We start from the raw sequence: 21,583 nt of genomic DNA on the forward strand, positions 1-21,583 counted from the left end.
CCTCAATGGGGAAAAACTGAAAGCCGTCTCACTCCAATCTGGAACAAGACAGGGATGCCCACTCTCACCACTGCTCTTCAACATAGTTTTGGAAGTCCTAGCCACAGCAATTAGACAAACAAAAGAAATAAAAGGCATCCATATAGGAAGAGAAGAGATCAAACTGTCACTGTATGCAGATGACATGATACTATACCTAGAAAACCCTAAGGACTCAACCCCAAAACTCCTTGAACTGATTAATAAATTCAGCAAAGTGGCAGGATATAAGATTAACATTCAGAAGTCAGTTGCATTTCTGTATACCAGCAATGAAATATTAGAAAAGGAATACAAAAATACGATACCTTTTAAAATTGCACCTCACAAAATCAAATACCTCGGAATACACCTGACCAAGGAGGTAAAGGACCTATATGCTGAGAACTAGAAAACTTTAGTCAAAGAAATCAAAGAAGATGTAAAGAAATGGAAAGATAGTCCATGTTCCTCGATTGGGAAAATCAATATTGTGAAAATGGCCATCCTACCCAAAGCAATCTACAGATTCAATGCAATCCCTATCAAATTACCCATGACATTTCTCACAGAACTAGAACAAACAATCCCAACATTTATATGGAACAAAAAAGACCCAGAATCGCCAAAGCAATCCTGAGAAACAAAAACCAAGCAGGAGGCATAACTCTCCCAGACTTCAAGAAATACTACAAAGCCACAGTCATCAAAACAGTGTGGTACTGGTATCAAAACAGACAGACAGACCAATGGAACAGAATAGAGAATCCGGAAATAAACCCTGACACCTATGGTCAATTAATCTTTGACAAGGGAGGCAAGAACATCAAATGGGAAAAGGAAAGTCTATTCAGCAAGCATTGCTGGGAAACCTGGACAGCTGCATGCAAAGCAATGAAACTAGAACACACCCTCACACCATGCACAAAAATAAACTCCAAATGGCTGAAAGACTTAAATATACGACAGGACACCATCAAACTCCTAGAAGAAAACATAGGCAAAACACTCTCTGACATCAACATCATGAATATTTTCTCAGGTCAGTCTCCCAAAGCAATAGAAATTAGAGCAAAAATAAACCCATGGGACCTCATCAAACTGAAAAGCTTTTGCACAGCAAAGGAAACCAAAAAGAAAACAAAAAGACAACTTACAGAATGGGAGAAAATAGTTTCAAATGATGCAACTGACAAGGGCTTAATCTCTAGAATATACAAGCAACTTATACAACTCAACAGCAAAAAAACCAATCAATCAATGGAAAAATGGGCAAAAGACCTGAATAGACATTTCTCCAAAGAAGATATACAGATGGCCAACAAACACATGAAAAAATGCTCAACATCGCTGATTATAAGAGAAATGCAAATCAAAACTACCATGAGATATCACCTCACACCAGTCAGAATGGCCATCATTAATAAATCCACAAACAACAAGTGCTGGAGGGGCTGTGGAGAAAAGGGAACCCTCCTGCACTGTTGGTGGGAATGTCAACTGGTACAGCCACTATGGAGAACAGTTTGGAGATACCTTAGAAATCTATACATAGAACTTCCATATGACCCCGCAATCCCACTCTTGGGCATCTATCCGGACAAAACTCTACTTAAAAGAGGCACGTGCACCCGCATGTTCATTGCAGCACTATTCACAATAGCCAGGACATGGAAACAATCCAAATGTCCATCGACAGATGAGTGGATTCGGAAGAGGTGGTATATATACACAATGGAATACTACTCAGCCATAAAAAAGGATGACATAATGCCATTTGCAGCAACATGGATGGAACTAGAGAATCTCATCCTGAGTGAAATGAGCCAGAAAGACAAAGACAAATACCATATGATATCACTTATAACTGGAATCTAATATCCAGCACAAATGAACATCTCCTCAGAAAAGAAAATCATGGACTTGGAGAAGAGACTTGTGGCTGCCTGATGGGAGGGGGAGGGAGTGGGAGGGATCGGGAGCTTGGGCTTATCAAACACAACCTAGAATAGATTTACAAGGAGATCCTGCTGAATAGCATTAAGAACTATGTCTAGATACTCATGTTGCAACAGTAGAAAGGGTGGGGGAAAAAACTGTAATTGCAATGTATACATGTAAGGATAACCTGACCCCCTTGCTGTACAGTGGGAAAATAAAAAAAATTAAAAAAAACAAAAAACAAAAAACAAAACACTGTTGTTGGAGTTCCCGAGGTGCCGAAGCGGAAACAAATCTGACTAGGAACCATGAGGTTTCGTTTCGGGTTGGATCCTTGGCCTCGTTCAGTGGGTTAAAGATCTGGCATTGCCATGAGCTGCGGTATAGATGGCAAATGAGGCTCGGATCTGGCATTGCTGCAACTGTGACTTAGGCTGGCAGCTACAACTCTGATTAGAAGCTCCATGCTGCCGGTGTGGCCCTAAAAAGACAAGACAGAAAAAAAAAAAAAAACTTTGTTGTTATTTAGCAAATGATATTTATTCACTGCAAATAAATAAGAAAATATAACTATGCGAAAATAAGACAGTAATATATTCAGTGTTAACAGTTTGGTATAGATTTCCCCCAACTTTTCCTGTATATGCTATTTCTAAACTGTTTTATCACATAGCATTATATTGAATATCTTTTCATGTGACATTTGCACTAGAATTTTAATACGTGGCAGTTTTCCTTAGAATCTGGAATCAGACTTTGGTTTGATTCTGGACTTTTCAGCTTAACACTTACGTGGCTTGGCAAATAAAACTCATTTGTAAGCTGGAGATAAATTACAGGATTGTTGTGAAGATTAAGTAAGGTCATATAAAACATTTAACACAAAATCTGGTATACATTATCATTTGATAAATGGTCACTATCTTCACTCAAGTATTCTGTTATATGAACATACTATAATTAATGAAACAAATTTCTTATTGTTAGAAAACTTTTCTAATGTTTGAAGTTATTTTAAAAAATAGAGCATTTAAGCAGTTACTAAAATGCCAAGAAGATTTATGGGGTGTGGGGATCGAAGGACTGAATCTCGAGACCTCTCATGATCAAGAGTAGCACCTATATACTCTTTTTTATTTTTTAAAAGAATGATTAGCCCAGTCTTATTTTGTAGGCAAATACATGTAAAATAATGTACCACTATAGTCTTTTTTATATCTCTAATAGTGAGTTATTTCACTATTTTAAAATTCAATTTAAAAATTGAGTATAGTATGTGAAAAAAATTTCCAATTATGTTTGCTTAAGTATGTTGTTTATACAAGACACTGAGGTATATGATAACAACTGGTGCCTGGGATGACCTTTAGCTTTGATTTTCTCTTTTTCAGTGATTAAGTGTGTGATTTTGGACAAGTTACTAATACTGAAACTGGCAGCGCTTACAGCTTGAGCCTAGCCAGAACCCAGATTGGGAGTTGAACGCATGGTTTTTGAATTAGAATACTCACCCGGTGTCTGGACTTACTGAAGTTCAGGTTCTTTGTGCCTCAGCACAGAAGGAATTCAGTGAGAGACAAAGTCATAAGCAAGAAATAGATTTATTAAGATGAGGCACTTGTGAGAGATACAAGTGGGCAGGCAAGCAGGCTCTGCCCCAGGATTAGGTGGGCTACAGTTTTATAATCCAAGGGAAGTGAGAAGTGGGGAAAGACAGCTTCTTCCTCTTTCTTCAGTAGTAACTCCTCCTTCCTATTGGGTAAGAGAGTATTTGACCCTTTAAGGTCAAACCAGGACTGTCAGGGTACCTATTTAAATCATTAGAAGGGTGGTCCTTAAACCCCTGCTCTTGGTCTGAACTTGAATGCTGGCCCCATTTTATCTTTCACTTAATGACCCAAGGCATATCTCATGCTTTTATTAGTTAAACAAACCTGCTTGTTCTGATGGCTTTCTTGAGCAATTGTTAACTTAGAGTGATCTCCCAAAGTTCCTTAGGTTTCCCTCTCTACCTGTGGCCCCTCATTGGGAATTCTACAGCTACCTATGTAATTATCCTGCTCTATCCCTATCAGTACTACTTGACTGTATTTTCTTCTGAGTAAAATGAAGGTATTAGACTAGATCAACAATTTTCAAATTAGAGTAATGAGCAGATCCTTTAAAAGGGACAAATATTCCAACTGTTGACTTTTAAACTATATTGTTGTTGTTTTAACTTAGGTATTCAGCTTTAGTGCAGACAAATGTAAAGCTAAATAGAAGTTCCCTCTGCTACATACATGTGGAGCTACAAAACCCAAACAAGTTACAAACAAAACTATAAAACCAACATATTAACATCAACATGAATGATAATGGTTTGCTAGAACTAAAATGCTGCTTCCAATGTTAATGTCATTCCTTGCTACCTAGGAATCCTGGCTACAGTGCATGAGGTGATAATTTAATTCCCCTAACTTGTTATTATTAAAACTATTATGAATCTTTGATTTGGTATATCATAGTATTATTTGGTCTTCAACGGCTCAAACTGTATTGCTTCTCTGCTTTTCTCATTAGCCTAGGATAATGAGGAAAACTGATGACTTCCTGTGTGTAAACACAAATGTGGGCGCACAAGTATACTAGTAACACTTTATAATTAAGTATTCATCCAGATGACCCAAATTTTCAAAGATTATCAGTGGTAAAGGCAGAAAAATTAAAACTTCTTATATAAAATGCCTAAACTCTTTTTTTTTTTTTTTTTTTTTTTGGTCTCTTAGGGCTGCTCCCATGGCATATGGAGGTTCTCAGGCTAGCAGTCAAATCAGAGCTGTAGCTGCCGGCCTACACCACAGCCAGAGCCACAGCAACGCCAGGTCCGAGCCGAGTCTGTGACCTATACCACAGCTCACTGCAATGCCAGATCCTTAACCCACTGAACAAGGCCAGGAATCTAACCTGCATCTTTATGGATGCTAGTCAGGTTCATTTCTGCTAAGCCACAGTGGGAATTCCTGAAAACTCTTAAACTCTTGAATATACAACCAGAGATATGGGCTGTGGTCCATACTGACAACATCAAACTAGATCATGAAGATGCTTCCGTGATTGTATGACTAGGAAGCCATTCCTGTAAGTAATGATAGCAATATATACATACATTCCAGAGTATCCCACTTAGATTAGGAAAATGTATTTTATGAAGTTAGAGTGTTTTTTTTTTTTTAAATAAGCAACTAAAAAAATCATATTGTCTACTTTCTGTAGGGCAGTGGTTCTCAGTGGGAGATAATTTGACAGCCCCCCCCCCAAGAGATATTTGTCAATGTTTGGAGATATTTTTGGTCGTCAAAAACTATCTGGGAGGTGGCAGTGATACTGGCATCAGTGGCTAGAGGCCAAGAATACTTCTAAACATACTAGAGTTCACAGGACAGCCCCTACAACAAAGAATTACCCATCTCAAAATGTCAGTAGTACCAAAGTTAAGAAATCCTGATATAGGGAATTATAACCAATGGCAAGGGTAGTTTTAGTAAAAGAACAGCATGATCATGTTCATAAAAACTTCATTATTAGAAGCATAAAAGGCCCTACAGCCTATCCTGTAATATGAACCAGGACTATTTAAAATCAAGTATTTATGAAATAGACACTAACTTTAAGAAATTTTTTTTTTCTACAATGGGTCTAGGAACAAAAAAATGGAAGTATGGTGCTACTTAGGTTTTCTTAAAGTAAATGTGGTTTCTATATCTCAGTTGCAGAAACTGTTACCTAAGAAAATAAACTTTATGTGATTTCTCTTACATTTTGTCTAACTTCTGGTATAAATGAATTTGAAAGAATAACCTTTCTAGCTGTGGTTCAAAATCATATCAAAGCGATGCCTGAAATATGAAAAAAGCATTATGTTTTAGCACTAGGGTCATTCTTTCTTACATAATTTTTTTGGTTTTGTTTTTAGTTTGTTTTACTTATTATAGAAAATTATAGAAGATTTTCCAAGGTAAGGGGAATAATGTAATTAACCCATGAACCCCAGTGTACCCATTATTCAGCTTTGGCATTTGAACATTTTACCAGTCTTGTTATGTCTTTCCCCTCACCTCTAGCTCTCTTCCCACAATTGTTTTAAATCAAATTGTAGATATCATATTATTCCATCCATAAATACTTTGTCACTCTTTTAAGAGAAGGTTTTATCTTGTATGTGCAGGCTATGGGGGAAGTGAAATTGTGGCAAGTCTTTGGAATGGAGGTTTATTGTAAATTAGTGGATAATCCATAGTCTTCTCTATGATATAACTTCTGTTAAAATTTATTGAATTAAAAAATCTAAATTAATTTTAAAGTCATTTCATAATTTTAATGTATCACAAAGGCAATTTACTCATTGTTAGAAGGAGTTTTTAATGCCACCCTTAATTTTAGCATTGGCTTTAATCACAGCCTGGTCCCCACTGCTGCTCCTCTCTTTCCTCCTGGCATTTTACTAATCCATTTCTTTTCTTTTGGCCTTTCCCAAGTATATACTTATGACACCTGACTCTTGGAAATCTGTTATTGCTTTTGTTGCTCCCCTTAAATATTTGTACTTTTAAAAATTCTTAAAACCAGTGTAATGGGTTTTAAGCAAGAGCATGATATGAAAAGATTAGCATTTCAGATAGATAATTTTGGTGATGTTGTGGAGGATAGGTAGGAGGCAGGGAGAACTGGATTGGTGCAGTTCAGACTTGGAGATATAGAAACAGATGGATTTACAGCTATTTAGGAGCTAGAACCCACAGTCTTTGGTGACTGAAGGAAGGAAGGTGGGAGGAAGGAGTTAAGAACGATGGCCAAGTTTATAATTTCAACAACCAAATGATAGTACCATTTTCTGAGATAAGGAATACAAGGAAGAAAGCAGATTTGTGGGGAAAATATTCTTCTATTTGATTTCCTAACTTGGTGAGTGGTGCGGGGGAATAATCTCTTGACTTTCAGTATGGTGTTCTAGTGAAACAAGAATTACTTTACTTGAGCAGTTCTGTGATTTCATTCATACTTTTAAACTAGTTTATGAGAAGAAAATCTGTGGGATTTCTTGTACTCTTAGTTCTTCATGGCATGCAAGTTTTGTGTGGTCATTATTTAGATCAGCATTTGTTACCTGACAATCATATACGAGAAAAATAACAAAGTTGAGTACATGTTATAAGGGAGTCTTCCAATCCCCTATCCATTCTTTACTTAGTTGTCTTTTATAACTTAGAGGCCACTGGTGTTCGATTTACATTAGTGATAGAAGCCCAAGTCTTGAGAGAAAGTGACCCCAGATTTTCCTTGTTCCGTGCACCCTTTAAGCTTCCTTTCTTAGAAGGAATACTGTTCCACCATAAAATCGTCCATGCATGGTGAAGGGTCAGTGTAGTATAGGTATTAAGAAACTTTTAAAAGTTTCATTTATTCACTAGTTAAAATAGCTTCCTTCCTTTCTCTCTCCCTCTCTCCTTCCCTCCCTCCCTTACCCCCTGAGAAGCAGTTTATTGATTGATTAATTCATATGGTCCCTCTGGAGATGTGTCTTTTTTTTTTTTTTTTTTTTGCCATGCCTGCATTATGTGGAGTTCCCTGGGCAGGGATTGAATCCAAGCCACAGCTGTAACCAGAGCCACAGCAGTGACAACACTAGATTCTTAACTCACTGAGCCATGAGGGAAATACCAGATGTCTTTTTAAAAAAAAAATAAAGTTCAAATCAATGAAACTAGAACAAACCCTCACACCATGCACAAAAATAAACTCAAAATGGCTTAAAGACTTAAAAAGACAAGACAGCATACAACTCCTAGAAGAGAACACAGGTAAAACATTCTCTGATATCAACCACATGAATGTTTTCTTAGGTCAGTTGCTCAAGACAATAGAAATAAAAACAAAAATAAACCAATGGGATCTTATCAAACTTACAAGCTTTTTTGCACAGCAAAGGAAACAGTGAAAAAACCCCAAAAAGACAACCTACCAAAAAGAATGGGAGAAAATATTTGCAAATGATGCACTTGACAAGGGCTTAATCTCCAAAATATACAGACAGCTCATATAACTTAATAGCAAAAAAAAAAAAAAAAACCCCACAAAAAAACAAAAAACAAAAAAAAACCCAAAAACTCCAATTGAAAAATGTGCAGAAGACCTAAATAGACATTTCTCCATACATGTGTATAGGAACATGAAAAAAAGGCTCAACATCACTAATTAATAGAGAATGAAAATCAAAACTACAATGAGGTACCACCTCACACTGGTCAGAATGGCTATTATTAATAACACTACAAATAGCAAATTCTGGAGAGGATGTGGAGAACTCCTACACTCTTGGTGGGAATGTAAATTGGTACAACCACTATGGAAAACAGTATGGAGGTACCTCAGAAAACTAAATATAGAACTACCATATGACCCAGAAATCCCACTCCTGGTTGTATGTCCAGACAAAACTTTCATTCAAAGATAGCTGTACACCCCTGTGTTCATTGCAGCACTATTCTAATAGCCAAGACATGGAAACAAGCTAAATGTCCATTGACAGATGAATGGAGTAAGAAGATGTGGTTACATATACACAAATGGAATACTACTCAGCCATATAAAGAACAAAATAATGCCATTTGCAGCAACATGGATTGGACCAGATGGTCTCATAAGTGAGGTAAGTCAGAAAGACAGATACCAAATGATATTACTTATATATGGAATCTAAAATATGGCACAGATGAACCTATCTGCAGAACAGAAACAGACCCACAGACATGGACAGCAGACTTGTGGTTGCCAAGGAGGAAGGGGTGGGATGGACTGGGAATTTGGGGTTAATAGATGCAAACTGTTACATTTAGAATGGCAAGACAATGAGGTCCTGATGTATAGCACGGGAAACTATGTCCAATCACATGTGATGGAACATGATGAAAGATAACAAGAGAAAGAGTGTGTGTATAGATGTATGACTGGTTCACTTTGCTGTATAGCAGAAAATGACAGAGCAGGAGTTCCTGTTTTGGTGCAGCAGAAACAAATCCCTGGCCTCGCACAGTGGGTTAAAGATCCGAAAATCCAGCGTTGCCATGAGCTATGGTGTAGGTCACAGACATGGCTGGGATCCTGTGTTGCTGTGGCTGGGGCATAGGCTGGCAGCTGTAGCTCTGATTTGGCCCCTAGCCTGGGAACCTCCATGTGCTGTGAGTATGGCCCTAAAAAAGCAAAAAAAGAAAGAAAGAAGATGACAGAACAATGTAAATCAACTATAATTAAAAAAATTAAAGTACAGTGATTTATAATATGTTAGTTTCATATGTACAGCACAGCAATTCAGTTATACACAGACACACACATTCTTTTTCAGGTTCTTTTTCCTTATAGGTTATTACAAAATATTGAGTACAGTACTCTGTGCTATACAGTAGTTCCTTGTTGGTTATCTCTTTTATATATAAGTAGTGTATATATGTAAATACCAGCCTCCTAGTCTATCCCTCTTCCCACCTCCCCTTTCCCCTTTAGTAGCCATAAGTTTGTTGTTTTCTATGTCTATGAGTCTCTTTCTGTTTTGGAAATAAGTTTATTTGTATCCTTTTTTTTTTTTAATTCCGCGTATAAGCAATATCATGTGATATTTGTCTTTGTCTGATTTACTTAGTATGATAATCTCTAGGTTAATCCATGAAATGCATCATTTCATTCTTTCTTTATGGGTGAGTCATATTCCATTACGTATATATACTCCATCTTCTTTATCCATTAATTTGTCACATGATTAATAGCACTTGCTTTTAAAGATCTTTGACACCTAAGAAATTTAATGTGTAAATCTTCATTAATTTCTGTATTATCTTCACAAGAGAAATTTTCACTCCTCTTTCTTTTCTGCTTCAGATTTTATTTATGATCTTTATCCAAAAGAGTTGGTCCTGTCATTAGTAGTCAGTTGAATCAGGTGGGTAACAAGGTAGGGCTAGTTCTAATATGCTAATGGAAGCTTAGTACATTTGTTTCACATGAGTTTCTTTGACAGAGGGACACTGGGCCTCTCAAGTAAAAGCTGGAGTCCCAAAGCTCCAAGACTAGATGGTTCCATCAACTTGTGGATTTCTCTACCAAGTAGTTAAAATACATGTAACTAATAATTCAAAGGTGGCAGTTCTTCCAGGTAAAGTTCAGAGGCTTTGGAGGGCTTCATAGTGATCTCAACACTTAAAATTCTTGGTATTTGTTTCACATAGTGTCACTCTTTTGGGAATCAAAATCTTCCCCCAAGTGAATAGTTCATCGGTAAAGTTCCGGAGGAAGATCAAGTCCAAAAAGATCTCTAAAAGTAGCTTTGTTTGGTCTTTGCATTTTTAAACTTAGATCATCAAAGAGAAAAGTAGTAAGTGGCAAAATGATACAAGTCCTTTTTTGAAACTTCAATGATGGCATACTTTAAACTCCAAAATAGTAAATATTTACCTGCTTATTTCTGGGAAGGACCAACTCATAAAGTCCCTCAAGCTCTGTATTGTACAACTCCAGGGAGTGAAATTCCTATATATGGAATGTAGCAGCCCAGGGTCTGGGAATCTGGTCATTAGCAGGGACTCTGCCAGCAGAGCCATTGATACTGGGAGAAAAGCAAAAACTAGCAGTCTGAGTGCATCAGAGACCCATCCAGCCCTGCCAATCAAAAGGAGCCTGATGGGGCAGGACGAAATAGGTTTCTTTTATGAAACTTAAAAGATAATAAGGAAATGGTACCCAGTAGAAAACATTTAGAAAAATAACTTTTAAATAGAAGTGATTTGGTTCTCCTCAAATCCACCCCTGTGTCCCCCCATCTCCATTACTTTTATCCTTCTTTAAAATAACAACAAATGCACAAACATCACAAAACCTTGAAGTTAACCTTCTAGCTACCATTGGCCATCAACATCTAATGGTTATTAGAATAGTATACTTTTTTTCCTTCTTGGCTTTGTGGCAAATTTTAAAGTCTCAGGTAAGGGAGAGTGTATAGTAGATAGTGTGCCTTAACCTTTTTGTTTCTATTATCACCAAGATAGCTTTTTGAAATTCTGTGACGTGGTCTGCCCCTGGCTCTTAGTGTTGGATTTCAACTATGATTTAAATAAATGTGGTTGCTTCCAGTTAAAGAAGGTAGATTTTCCCCTTAGGTTTTATTGAGAAATAATTGACATACCTAACGATAAATTTAAGGTGCACAGCATAATATACAGTTTTATTTACATATATTGTGAAATGATTACCACAGTAGGTTCCACTAACATCCATCATTTTAATACAGATACACTAAAAAGAAAAAAAAAATTATCTTTGTGATGAGAACTCTTAGGATCTTTTCTTTTCACAACTTTCTTATACCCTAGTCTGTCCCCCACCTTTCCCTCTTATCCACAGTTTGGTCTCTGCAGTTTCAGTTACCCAGGGTCAATCATGGTCAGAAAATATTAAATGGAAAATCCTGTAAATAATTCATAAGTTTTGAATTGTGAGCCATTCTGAATAGTGTGCTTGTCATCCTGCTCTTTCCCTCCCCAAATGTGAATCATCCCTTTGTCCAGCATAGCTCACCCATGAGTCATTTAATAGCCCTGCAGGTTATCAGATAGACTGCCTTGGTACCACAGTGCTTGTGTTCAAGTAGCCCTTATTTTACTTAATATTGACTTAATAAAGCACAAGCGTAGTGATGCTGGCAATTTGGATATTCTCTTATGGTGCCTAATTTATAAATTAAACCTCATCATAGGTATGTATGTATAGGAAAAAACATAGTATATGTAGGATTTGATCCTAGCCACAGTTTCAGGCATCCACTGAGTGTCTAGGAACACAGGAGGGGGAACTACTGTATGTCAAACAGCAGTGTTAACTATAGTCAGGTGATACACTGAACACAGATTTACCTTCAGTCTTTCTCAAAACTCCACTAAAATGATGACGGCCTTGATTTTTTGGGCATAAATCCACAAGGGGAACAAAGGACAAAGGAAAGGGGAAGGAAATGGAAAGGATTTAAAATTTTAGATTTAGGAATCTGAAGAGAAGAATGAGTACTTCCTTAAGAAAGCTGAGAGAGTTCTGTAGTGGTGCAATGGGTTAAGGATCTGGCGTTGTCACCGCAACAGGTAAAGTCACTGCTGTAGCATGGGTTCCGTCCTTGGCCCAGGAATTTCCACATGCTGCAGGTATGGCCAAAAAAACAAAACAAAACAAAACAAACAAACAAACAAAGAGAAAGAAAGCTGAATCCCAAATTAGTAATGTTGTAAATTGAGAAGGACTTGGCTTACCCTGAAACACCCTCCCAGTGCCTTTGTGAAACGGGAATGAGTTAACAACAGGAGAAATGAGTTTAAAGATTCATTGAAAATCTCTTAACATGGTACTTTGTCCCCCAGATTATCTACCCATCCTAGGAGAAAGCTGAATGAAAAGAGAATGAGGAGTTCCTGTCATGGCTCAGTGGTTAACGAATCTGACTAGAAACTATGAAGTTGCAGGTTCGATCCCTGGCCTCACTCAGTGGGTTAACAATCCGGCGTTGCTGTGAGCTATGGTGTAGATCACAGATGCGGCTTGGATCTAGCATTGATATGGCTCTGGTGTAGGCTGGTGGCTACAGCTCTGATTCGACCCCTAGCCTGGGAACCTCCACATGCTGCAGGTGCGGCCCCAGAAAAGACAGAAAGACAAAAAAAAAAAAAAAAAAAAAGAATGAAACAGAGATTTTCTGTAATGGACCGCATGAGGGCAGGGGTATCATACCGAAAGAGAAGGATTAAATGGAAATTGACATATTGAATATCGATATTTCTAACCTTCTTCCCTCATTTGGCTCTGAGAGCATTGGCAGACAAGCTTTTATCCTTGAAGTAAGAGATTGGTCTTTTTCTGGAGAACCTGACATAATCTTAAAGAAAAGATTTAAAGATATTAATTTGGGTTTCTGCAGGGAAATTACACCAACCGGATCACTTTTGCAGTGAAGACCACTATTTATGTAAAGATTCCAATCAGCGTTTTAGCCACCACCCCTCACTCCTAAGTATGAGGAATCAATCAAAGATGACTAGACAGTTGAGGAACAATTTTAACATGAACAGAACCAAAGCAAATAAGAAACACCAACTTAGAGTTTATTCAGGAAGAAGGAAAAAATTTTTAAAAATGTATCACTAATAATTTTCAGAGAGAAAAAAAAATAACGTATCTAGTATATGGTGCTCCAAAGAAGGAGCTTTCAGAAAACCAAAAAAGATTTTAGAAATTAAAAATATAACAAATAAAATATTCCATAAAAGTTTTGAAGTGACAAGAAACTAGAACTAAAAGAAGAGATAAACTTAGGAGAGAAAAATTAGAAAATTAGAGGACCACTCTAAGAGATTTAATAACCAAAAGAGATTCAAGTAATAGGAGTTTCAAAGAGTCACAGTAGAAATGGAGAAGAAATTATCAAAGAAACAATTCAAGAAATCTTTTTATAACTCACATACAAGTTTCTGTGTTGAAATAATCCAGGAATTGCCAAGCATAGTGAGACCCATATCAAGAACCTCTTTTCTAAAATTTCTAAAAATGATTAAAAAAAGAAAATCAATACAAAATCAAGAGCAAAAACAAGTTTTATACAAAGGATCAAAGCTCAAGCTTCTCAACAGTAGAATCTACTAAATAATGGGAAAATGCCCTCTAAATTTCAAAGGAAATAATTTTTAATCTAGGTTTCTATGTCTAGTCAAACCTTGAAATAAGAGTGAGGGAGACTAAAGATATTTTCAGACATATAAAGCCTCCAGTTTTTCCTGCCAAGCACACTTTCTCAGAAGGCTAATAGAATGCGTGCTCTACCAAAGTGAGGAGGTACCTCTAGAAGAAGGTGTTTTCCGGGAAGTAGGATCTTAGGGATGAAGGAAGTCTTTAGCGGGTCTAGAAAACAACCAGTCCAGATTGGAGTGGTTCAGAAAAGTCCAAGAGAGATGTCTTCAAAAAGAAGAATGGAGAAGTTCCCGTTGTGGCTCAGCTGTAATGAACCTGACTAGTATCCATGAGGACACGGGTTGGATTCCCTGGCCAGTGGGTTAAGGATCTGGCGTGGCTGTGAGCTGTGAGCTGTGGTATAGGTCGCAGACATGGCTCAGATCTTGCGTTGCTGTGGCTGTGGCGTATGCCAGCAGGTCCAGCTCTGATTCGACCCCTAGCCTGGGAACTTCCACATGCCATGGGTACAGCCCTAAAAAGACAAAAATAAATAAATAAACTAAAGATCCTGAACTTCATTAGTTATTAGGGAAATGCAAATTTAAAACAATGAGATACCTCCTCATACCCATTACAGTGGCTATAATGATAAACAAAAGACAAAATAACTGGTGTTGGTGAGGATGTGGACCTTCATATACTGTTGATGGGAATGTAAAATGATACAGCTACTTTGGAAAATAGTTTGGCCATTCCTTAAAGTGTTTAACATATGTTGACTAAAATTCAATTAACAAGCTAAGAAAAAAGAATTTTATTCAAGCCAAACTGAGCATTATAACCTGGGAGATGGACTCTCAGGAGCTCTGAGAATTGTTCTACCTGTTAAAAGTCAAAGGCACAATCACATAAATTTTTGAGACAAAGGATTGTATATCAAAGTGACATACTGACATTTTATGTAAAGTTCACCGATACGCAGTCCAGGTAAGCATGTAAATGGAATAGCAGGTCACCATGAACCCACCCCCCTACAGAGCTAGGAAAAAAATGTTAATCTTTTAAGAAGTTGCATTGCTAGTGCTAGAAGAAAGGGGGAAAAATGATTTTTATGGCTGAGCAAGCATTCTCATCATTGAGGAGTAATGGTTAATGTATAATGCAGATGCACACTGTACCCTACAGGGGAGGGAGGAGGCCCAGGAAGACAGAATTTTATGCTTAAATTTTCTTGTCCTGCCTTAAAATATAAATTTTCTTGTCCTGCCTTAAAATATAAATTTTCTTTATTCACATAGATTTCCCATCTGACCCAACAGTAACTTCTGGGTATATACCAAACCCACTGCACCTCAGCGGAAATTGCCTGAGGAACCCAGTTTTAATTTTTACTTTCTTATTTAACTTTGTAAGAGTGTGTATCTAGCTTCCTTTATTATATGTAGGGACATGGCTTTATTTGTATCTTGGCTGGTAGTAAGGCCAGGAACAACACAGTTTATTGTGATTCTAGTGTAGCTGAGCCAACATCCTATGAGGGAATAGCAGTATATAGTAGCATATAAGGGACTAGTCCTTGAACTTTAAAGGAAGAAAATAAATGATCAAGAATCCAGGTACTTTGGAACTGTTTGTAACTTGTGGTGGCTCTCATCAGACCCTCCTTAAACTGAGGCAAACCTGCATGATTTTTGGCCTTTATAGTTGTATAAAAAGTATGAAGGGAATTCGCAGCCATGAACAAACAAAACAAAACAGTAACTCAGCTGGTTTGAATTTTTGCTGAATACCCTTTAAGCATAATCAATATCCACCTTAAGTACTTCATTGAGTAGTTTAAATGAAACCACTGCCTTGCACGTGCTCCACTTTGGCTAAAGAATGTCAATGTGCAGAACACTGTAAACCAGCTGTAATGGAAAAAAATAAAAATCATTTGAAAAAAAGAATGTCAATGTATAGATTGTTTTCAGGTTGGATTTTATTACCTGACGTAGGTACACCATCTGGGTGCATGCTGTGTGAAACTTCCAGATATTTTGAAGGGTTAGACTTTGTTTTTTAATTCCTTCTCATTCCTCACCCTACTGTCATGTCCAAAACAAGTGTACTGCTATTCATTTTAGAATATTATTTAGGACAAAAGGTATGATTGAAAACTGGAGTTCAAAGTTCCCATTGTGACTCGGTGGAAGTGAATCTGACTAGTATCTATGAGGATGCAGGTTCGATCCCTGGCCTTGCTCAGTGGGTTAAGGATTTGGCATTGCCATGAGCTGTGGTGTAGGTCACAGATACAGCTCAGATCTGGCATTTCTGTGGCTGTGGTGTAGGCCAGCGGCTACAGCTCCAATTAAACCCCTAGCCTGGGAACCTCCATATGCCGTTGGTGTGGCCTTAAAAAGACAAAAATAAATAAATAAATAAAAATTGGTGTTCCCATTTTGGCTCAGCAGGTTAAGAATCCAACTAGAATCCATGAGGATGCAGGTTCAATCCCTGGTCTTGCTCATCGAATTAAGGATCCAGAGTTGCCACAACTTGTGCTGTGGGTTGCTTACCTCAGACCTCGAATTGCCATGGCTGTGCAGTAGGCTGGCAGCTGCAGAACAGATTCAACCCCTAGCTCTGGGGACTTCCATTTGCCACAGGTGCAGCCCTAAATAGAAGAAGAAAACAAACTCGTGGTTCCCTGAAGGAGTGTGTTTTGGACTCAGATATGGAATTGCCACATGCCACTTGTTTGGGTGTGTCTTTGATATCTGAGAGGCTCTTGCATGTGCTGTGTGAACACTCTTTTTAGATGAGCTTGCTTAGTGGAGCAGTGTTGAGTTTTAGCTTATTTTCTTCAGAGGGAAAAATATGTCAGGAGTTCCTGTCGTGGCTCAGCAGTAATGAACCAACTGGTATCCATGAGGATGCAGGTTTGATCCCTGGCCTCACTGGATCCAGTATTGCCATGAGCTGTGGTGTATGTCACAGACACGGCTCAGATCTGTGGCTGTGGTGTAGACTGGCAGCTATAGCTCCCTTTCGACCCCTAGCCTTGGGAAGTTCCATATGCTGCAGGTGGAAAAAAGAAAAAAGAAAAATATATCAGGTTAAACATTACAGGATGAATAGAAGCTTTAGGAGTGGGGCAGCTGTTGTGTTACATTAGAGCAAATACTTTATTTTCTCAAAGGAAGGGGGAGAGCAGAGATCATAACCAGAAAAACACAAGAGTGAGATAGAGAAGAAAATATAAGTCCCTAAAATCAGATGCAAGTGGGAAGGGTCTTCTTCATGATTAACTACTTTTTTTTTTTTTTTTTTTTTTTCTGCCTTTTAGGGCCTCACCCAAGGCATGTGGAAGTTCCCAGGCTAGGAGTCTAATCTGAGCTACAGCTGCCAGCCTACATCACAGCCACGGCAACACAGGATCCTTAACCCATTGATCCAGGCCAGGGATCGAACCAGCATGCTCATGGTTCCTAGTCGAGTTCGTTAACCACTGAGCCACTAAGGGAACTCCGAATGCAAATTTTTTTTTAAAGTAGTATTGCTTCTTTCTTCTTCTTTTCTTTCTTAAAAAATTCTTTTATTTTGTCTGACTTGTGGTTTCAAAAGCAGGTTAAAGAGAAGCTTATTATGAAGTCTAGAACCATAGGCATTATTGAAATTTACCAACCCCCAGAAGTCAATATCTAATTACAGTACCTTTTAGGCTCTTCCACATAATTAACATTACTGCTTCATCCAAGAGTACTATTGGATACTGTGAGGGCTTTGCATCTTCTAAGAAATTTCCTCTTACTTCTTGAGAACCAATGAAAAGAGTATGCCTCATTCAGAGAGAGGAGAGAGAAAGAGGGAGATTGCTTGCTTTGAATTTGACTGAAAGAAAAGTACTGAGGCTTTTATTTTCTTTACTTTTGGTTTTTCAGATCTTACCAAAATAATACTGTCACATTTGAAAATATGTAGCTCCGTTTTCTTAATAGAGCTCTTAGAATGATGCTGTTGTGCAGATAGTAATTGTGGTTTTTAAAAGCTAATGTGTGTAATTTATTTACATAAAATCAAGCCATCTTGTAACCATGCATAATTTTCTTGAACATTTTGTTGAAGGTAAGTGCAGTTTTTAACTGACTGCATGTAGTTGTAGGAGAGGTTAAAGAATAAATTCAAGTAAGCTGTCTGCCTGCTGGCATGTCTAAGAAGGACAGAAAGTCCTGCAAAGCAATTGGTGGAGATTAGATCTCTGGCTGTCCTTGTCTGTCAGGAAAAGCCCTCTGTGCACCCAGCAGCTCCCATAAATGTTAATCTATCACTGTGCAGGGAGATGGTTCTAGGGAAAGCCTGTCCCTGGATAGGCGTGGGTGTGTGAGAGAGGGCTGCTGGTCAATCTGCCTCTTTGACTGAAGTGGATTGCAGAGCTGCTTTGCCTTTTCAGGGCACCAGTGTGGGAATTCCTGCTACTCAGCGCATTTGGGGAAATTCCTAAATGCTGATATATTTTCAGCTCTTAAGTGATAATGCCCTTGTTGGAGTGAAAACAAAAAGTATATAAGGAATGATTTTTAAAACACAAATTAACCAGTTCCTAGTGTATGTCTTTTACTTGCTTGATAGAGCTATTCAAGCAATCTTGCTATTGTCAAGGGAATTGGGATTCCACATAGTTCAGGGATTACCCTTCTTTTCCTTTCCCCGGGGCTCCTTCTGCCTTAAGATATTTAGCATGAAGATGCAGTTTGATGATTCGGCAGGAGAATCTCCCCATTTTCCACACGTATCACACAGCAAAGCACATGATAGTGGTGGCAGTGCTACTGCCAGCAGGTTTTCGATAACCTTGATGACTCTGCAGCAAGGTTAGTGGTTGTGTATTCACTGAGGCTACAACTCTATTTTTCTCTCTGCTTTCGTCCATCTCCCCACCTCGCCTACTGCCACCCCCTACTACTTAGGTTTATAAACTTGCAAATGGTATGCAGGGACTAGATGTGCATTTTTAAAATACATTTTAGGTGTATTTTTTTAAGTGCATTATAGAAGTATATCCCAGTGTCCAAAAACGTTCTCTAATTGTTGCATTTAGTGGCAGATTAAGGAAACAAAATATGAAATAGACAAATTATAGTCTAGGAAATCATACTTGTTGTGTAGGCATTTATCTGACAAATCGAAGTGATCTGCTTTTGTGTTTTGGCATATTGTATTCATTTTTTAGTGTTTATATAATGTTCCGTTGGCTCATTTCATGGAAATAAGGGTTCACTTTATCTTTGACCCTTGTCTTAATACAAATAAGATCCTACAAGGGCAGTACTTTTCACCTTAGTTTAATTTGTGAAAAAAAAAATTATATGTGTAGCCACTTACTTTAATTCAGTTTAGTTACCTAATAGAAGTGGTTGAAGGAATCCTTTTGGAAAGGAGATTTTTTAAAAATAGAAATCAAAGGAGTATTGCTCAGCAGCTCTTAACTAATAGATACTTATTGAGTATATACTATGGGAACATTTTGAGCTCTTTAAGGATTCTAAAGACGAATAATATGTCCTTGTCCTCAAGGTGTTTCTTACCATTTTGAGGAGATGAAAGTTGTCCATGGAACAGTAAATGAACAGGACTGTTTTTGTTTTTTCTTTTTTTATATATAATGATTTTTATTTTTTCTATTATAGTTGGTTTACAGTGTTTTGTCAGTTTTCTACTGTACAGCAAAGTGCTTTTGTTTTTTCTTATGTGGTTGCCCCGTAGCATATGGAGTTCCAGGGTCAGGGATCAGATCCAAGACACAGTTGTGACGTAAGCCACAGCTGCAGCAACACTGTGCCGGTTAGGGGATAGAACTTGTGTCTCAGTGCTCCCAAGATACCACTGATCCCATTGTATCACAGCAAGAACTCTACGACTGTTTTTTTGTTTTTTTTTTTAGTTTAATTTTATTGGAGTATTATTGATTTATAATGTTATATTAGTTTCAGGTGTACAGCAAAGTGAATCAGTCATAAATATATCCATTCCTTTTTCCCACATATAGGTTATTACAAACTTGTGAGTAAATTTGCCTGTGCCATACAGTAGGTTCTTGTTAACCATCTGTTTTATATAGTAGTGTGTTGATGTTATTCCTGTTTTCTCAGGTCTTCCCTCTCCCCAGTGGTTTCACCTATGGTAACCATAAGATTGGTTAGAAATCTGTCAGTTTGTTTCTGTTTTTTAAATAAGTTCTTTTGTATCATTTTTATTAGATTCTATATGTAATTGACATCATATGATATTTGTCTTTCTGACTTACTTCACTTAGTATATAATCTCTAGGTCCATCCATGTTGGTGCAGATGACATTATTTCTTTTTTTATGGCTGAATAATATTCCATTGTGTGTATATGTACCACATCTTCCTCTGTCATTGGACATTTTGGTTGCTTCCATGTCTTGGCTATTGCAAATAGTGCTGCAGTGAACATTGGGGTGCAGGTATTTTTTCGAATTAGAAATTTCTCTGGATATATGACTGGGAGTGGAATTGCTGGATCTTATGGTAGTTCTATATTTAGTTTTGTAAGGAATTTCCATACTGAACTCCATAGTGGTTGCAACAATTTACATTCCTACCAATGATGTAGAAGGATTCCCTTTCTCCACACTGTTATTTATTATTTGTAGACTTTTTGATGATGGCCAGAGGTATGAGGTGATACCTCTTAGTGGTTTTGATTGGCATTTGTCTAGTGATGTTGAGCATCTTTTCATGTGTTTTTTGGCCATCTGTATGTCTTCTTTGGACAAATGTCTGTTTAGATCTTCTGCTTATTTTCTGATTGTTTTTTTTGTTTGTTTGTTTTGATATTGAGCTGTATAAGATGTTTGTATATTTTGGAGATTAATCCTTTGTCGGTTGCTTCATTTGCAAATATATTCTCCCATTCTGTGGGTTGTCTTTCCATTTTTTTATTTCTTTTTTTTTATGGTTTCCTTTGCTTTATAAAAGCTTTTAAGTTTAATTAGGTCCCTTTTTTTTTTAATTGTTATTCTAGTAGGTGGATCAAACAAGATATTGCTGCAATTTATGTCAGAGAGTTTCTGCCTATTGAGACTGTTTTTTTGTTAGTTCGTTTGTTTTGTTTTTTCTTTTTATGGCCACACCCGAGGCATATGGAAATTCCCACGTTAGGTTTGGAATTGGAGCTGCAGTTCCTGGCCTCTGCCACAGCCACAGCAACACTGGATCCAAGCTGCATCTGCGACCTGTGCCACAGCTTGTGGCTCATGACAAAGCTGGATCCCCAACCCACTGAGCGAGGCCAGGGATTGAACCCATATCCTCATGGGTACTAGTCAAATTTGTTTCCTCTGTGCCACAATGGGAACTCCTTCTTTATTTTTTTCATAGCACCTCCGCGTTGCTCTGTAGGTAGTAGGTACTTAATTGATAGCTTTTATTTAAGAAAAGTGATAATAGTTGTCAGGAAACAAGGACAGAATCTATTCTATATTCCAGTCCATGGAGTGAATTCTGTCCTTTTCACTCCATAGGTGTCCAGACCATTACCTAAACAAGTAGTTGTTGACTTTGGATATATGACTCCAGCTGGTTAAACAACTCAGTGACTGCTTTCCAGTGTAGTATTGAAATGATAGGATTGTGGTGAAAACACATAGATAGTAGGCTATGTAAATAGTTGCATATTCAAACTTGTGATCAGTAAAGTTCATCTAGTACATTTTGTTTGAAAAATTTATACCACACCATATTGCTAAGGGATGGGTAAAGAAGATGTGTTTCTTTCTTTTTTTTTTTTTTTTGGTCTTTTTTTTGCTATTTCTTGGGCCGCTCCCGCGGCATATGGAGATTCCCAGGCTAGGGGTCCAATCGGAGCTGTAGCCGCCGGC

At 37.6% G+C, this 21,583-nt stretch overlaps 1 protein-coding gene across 3 annotated transcripts in view; it reads left to right on the forward strand.

The window, feature by feature from the left end:
* The window catches only part of MCU (mitochondrial calcium uniporter), a 202,937-nt gene that overhangs the window by 87,386 nt on the left and 93,968 nt on the right, over nt 1-21,583 (forward strand). Inside the window, exon 1 of one of the 3 annotated variants that reach the window (XM_084997345.1) lies at nt 8,972-9,176. The exons of the other annotated variants lie outside the window; for them this stretch is intronic. Within the exon in view, the coding sequence (XP_084853471.1) occupies nt 8,973-9,176 (204 nt within the window). The 5' untranslated portion in view covers nt 8,972. Of the gene's footprint in view, nt 1-8,971; nt 9,177-21,583 lie in introns of those variants that run through there. 3 annotated transcript variants of the gene reach the window in all.

This window comes from Sus scrofa, chromosome 14 (assembly GCF_054392235.1).
Source record: "Sus scrofa isolate SSC_HxYL_T2T_F1_AM1 chromosome 14, Sscrofa_HxYL_maternal_Yorkshire_Landrace_v2.0, whole genome shotgun sequence".
Lineage (NCBI taxonomy): Eukaryota > Metazoa > Chordata > Mammalia > Artiodactyla > Suidae > Sus > Sus scrofa.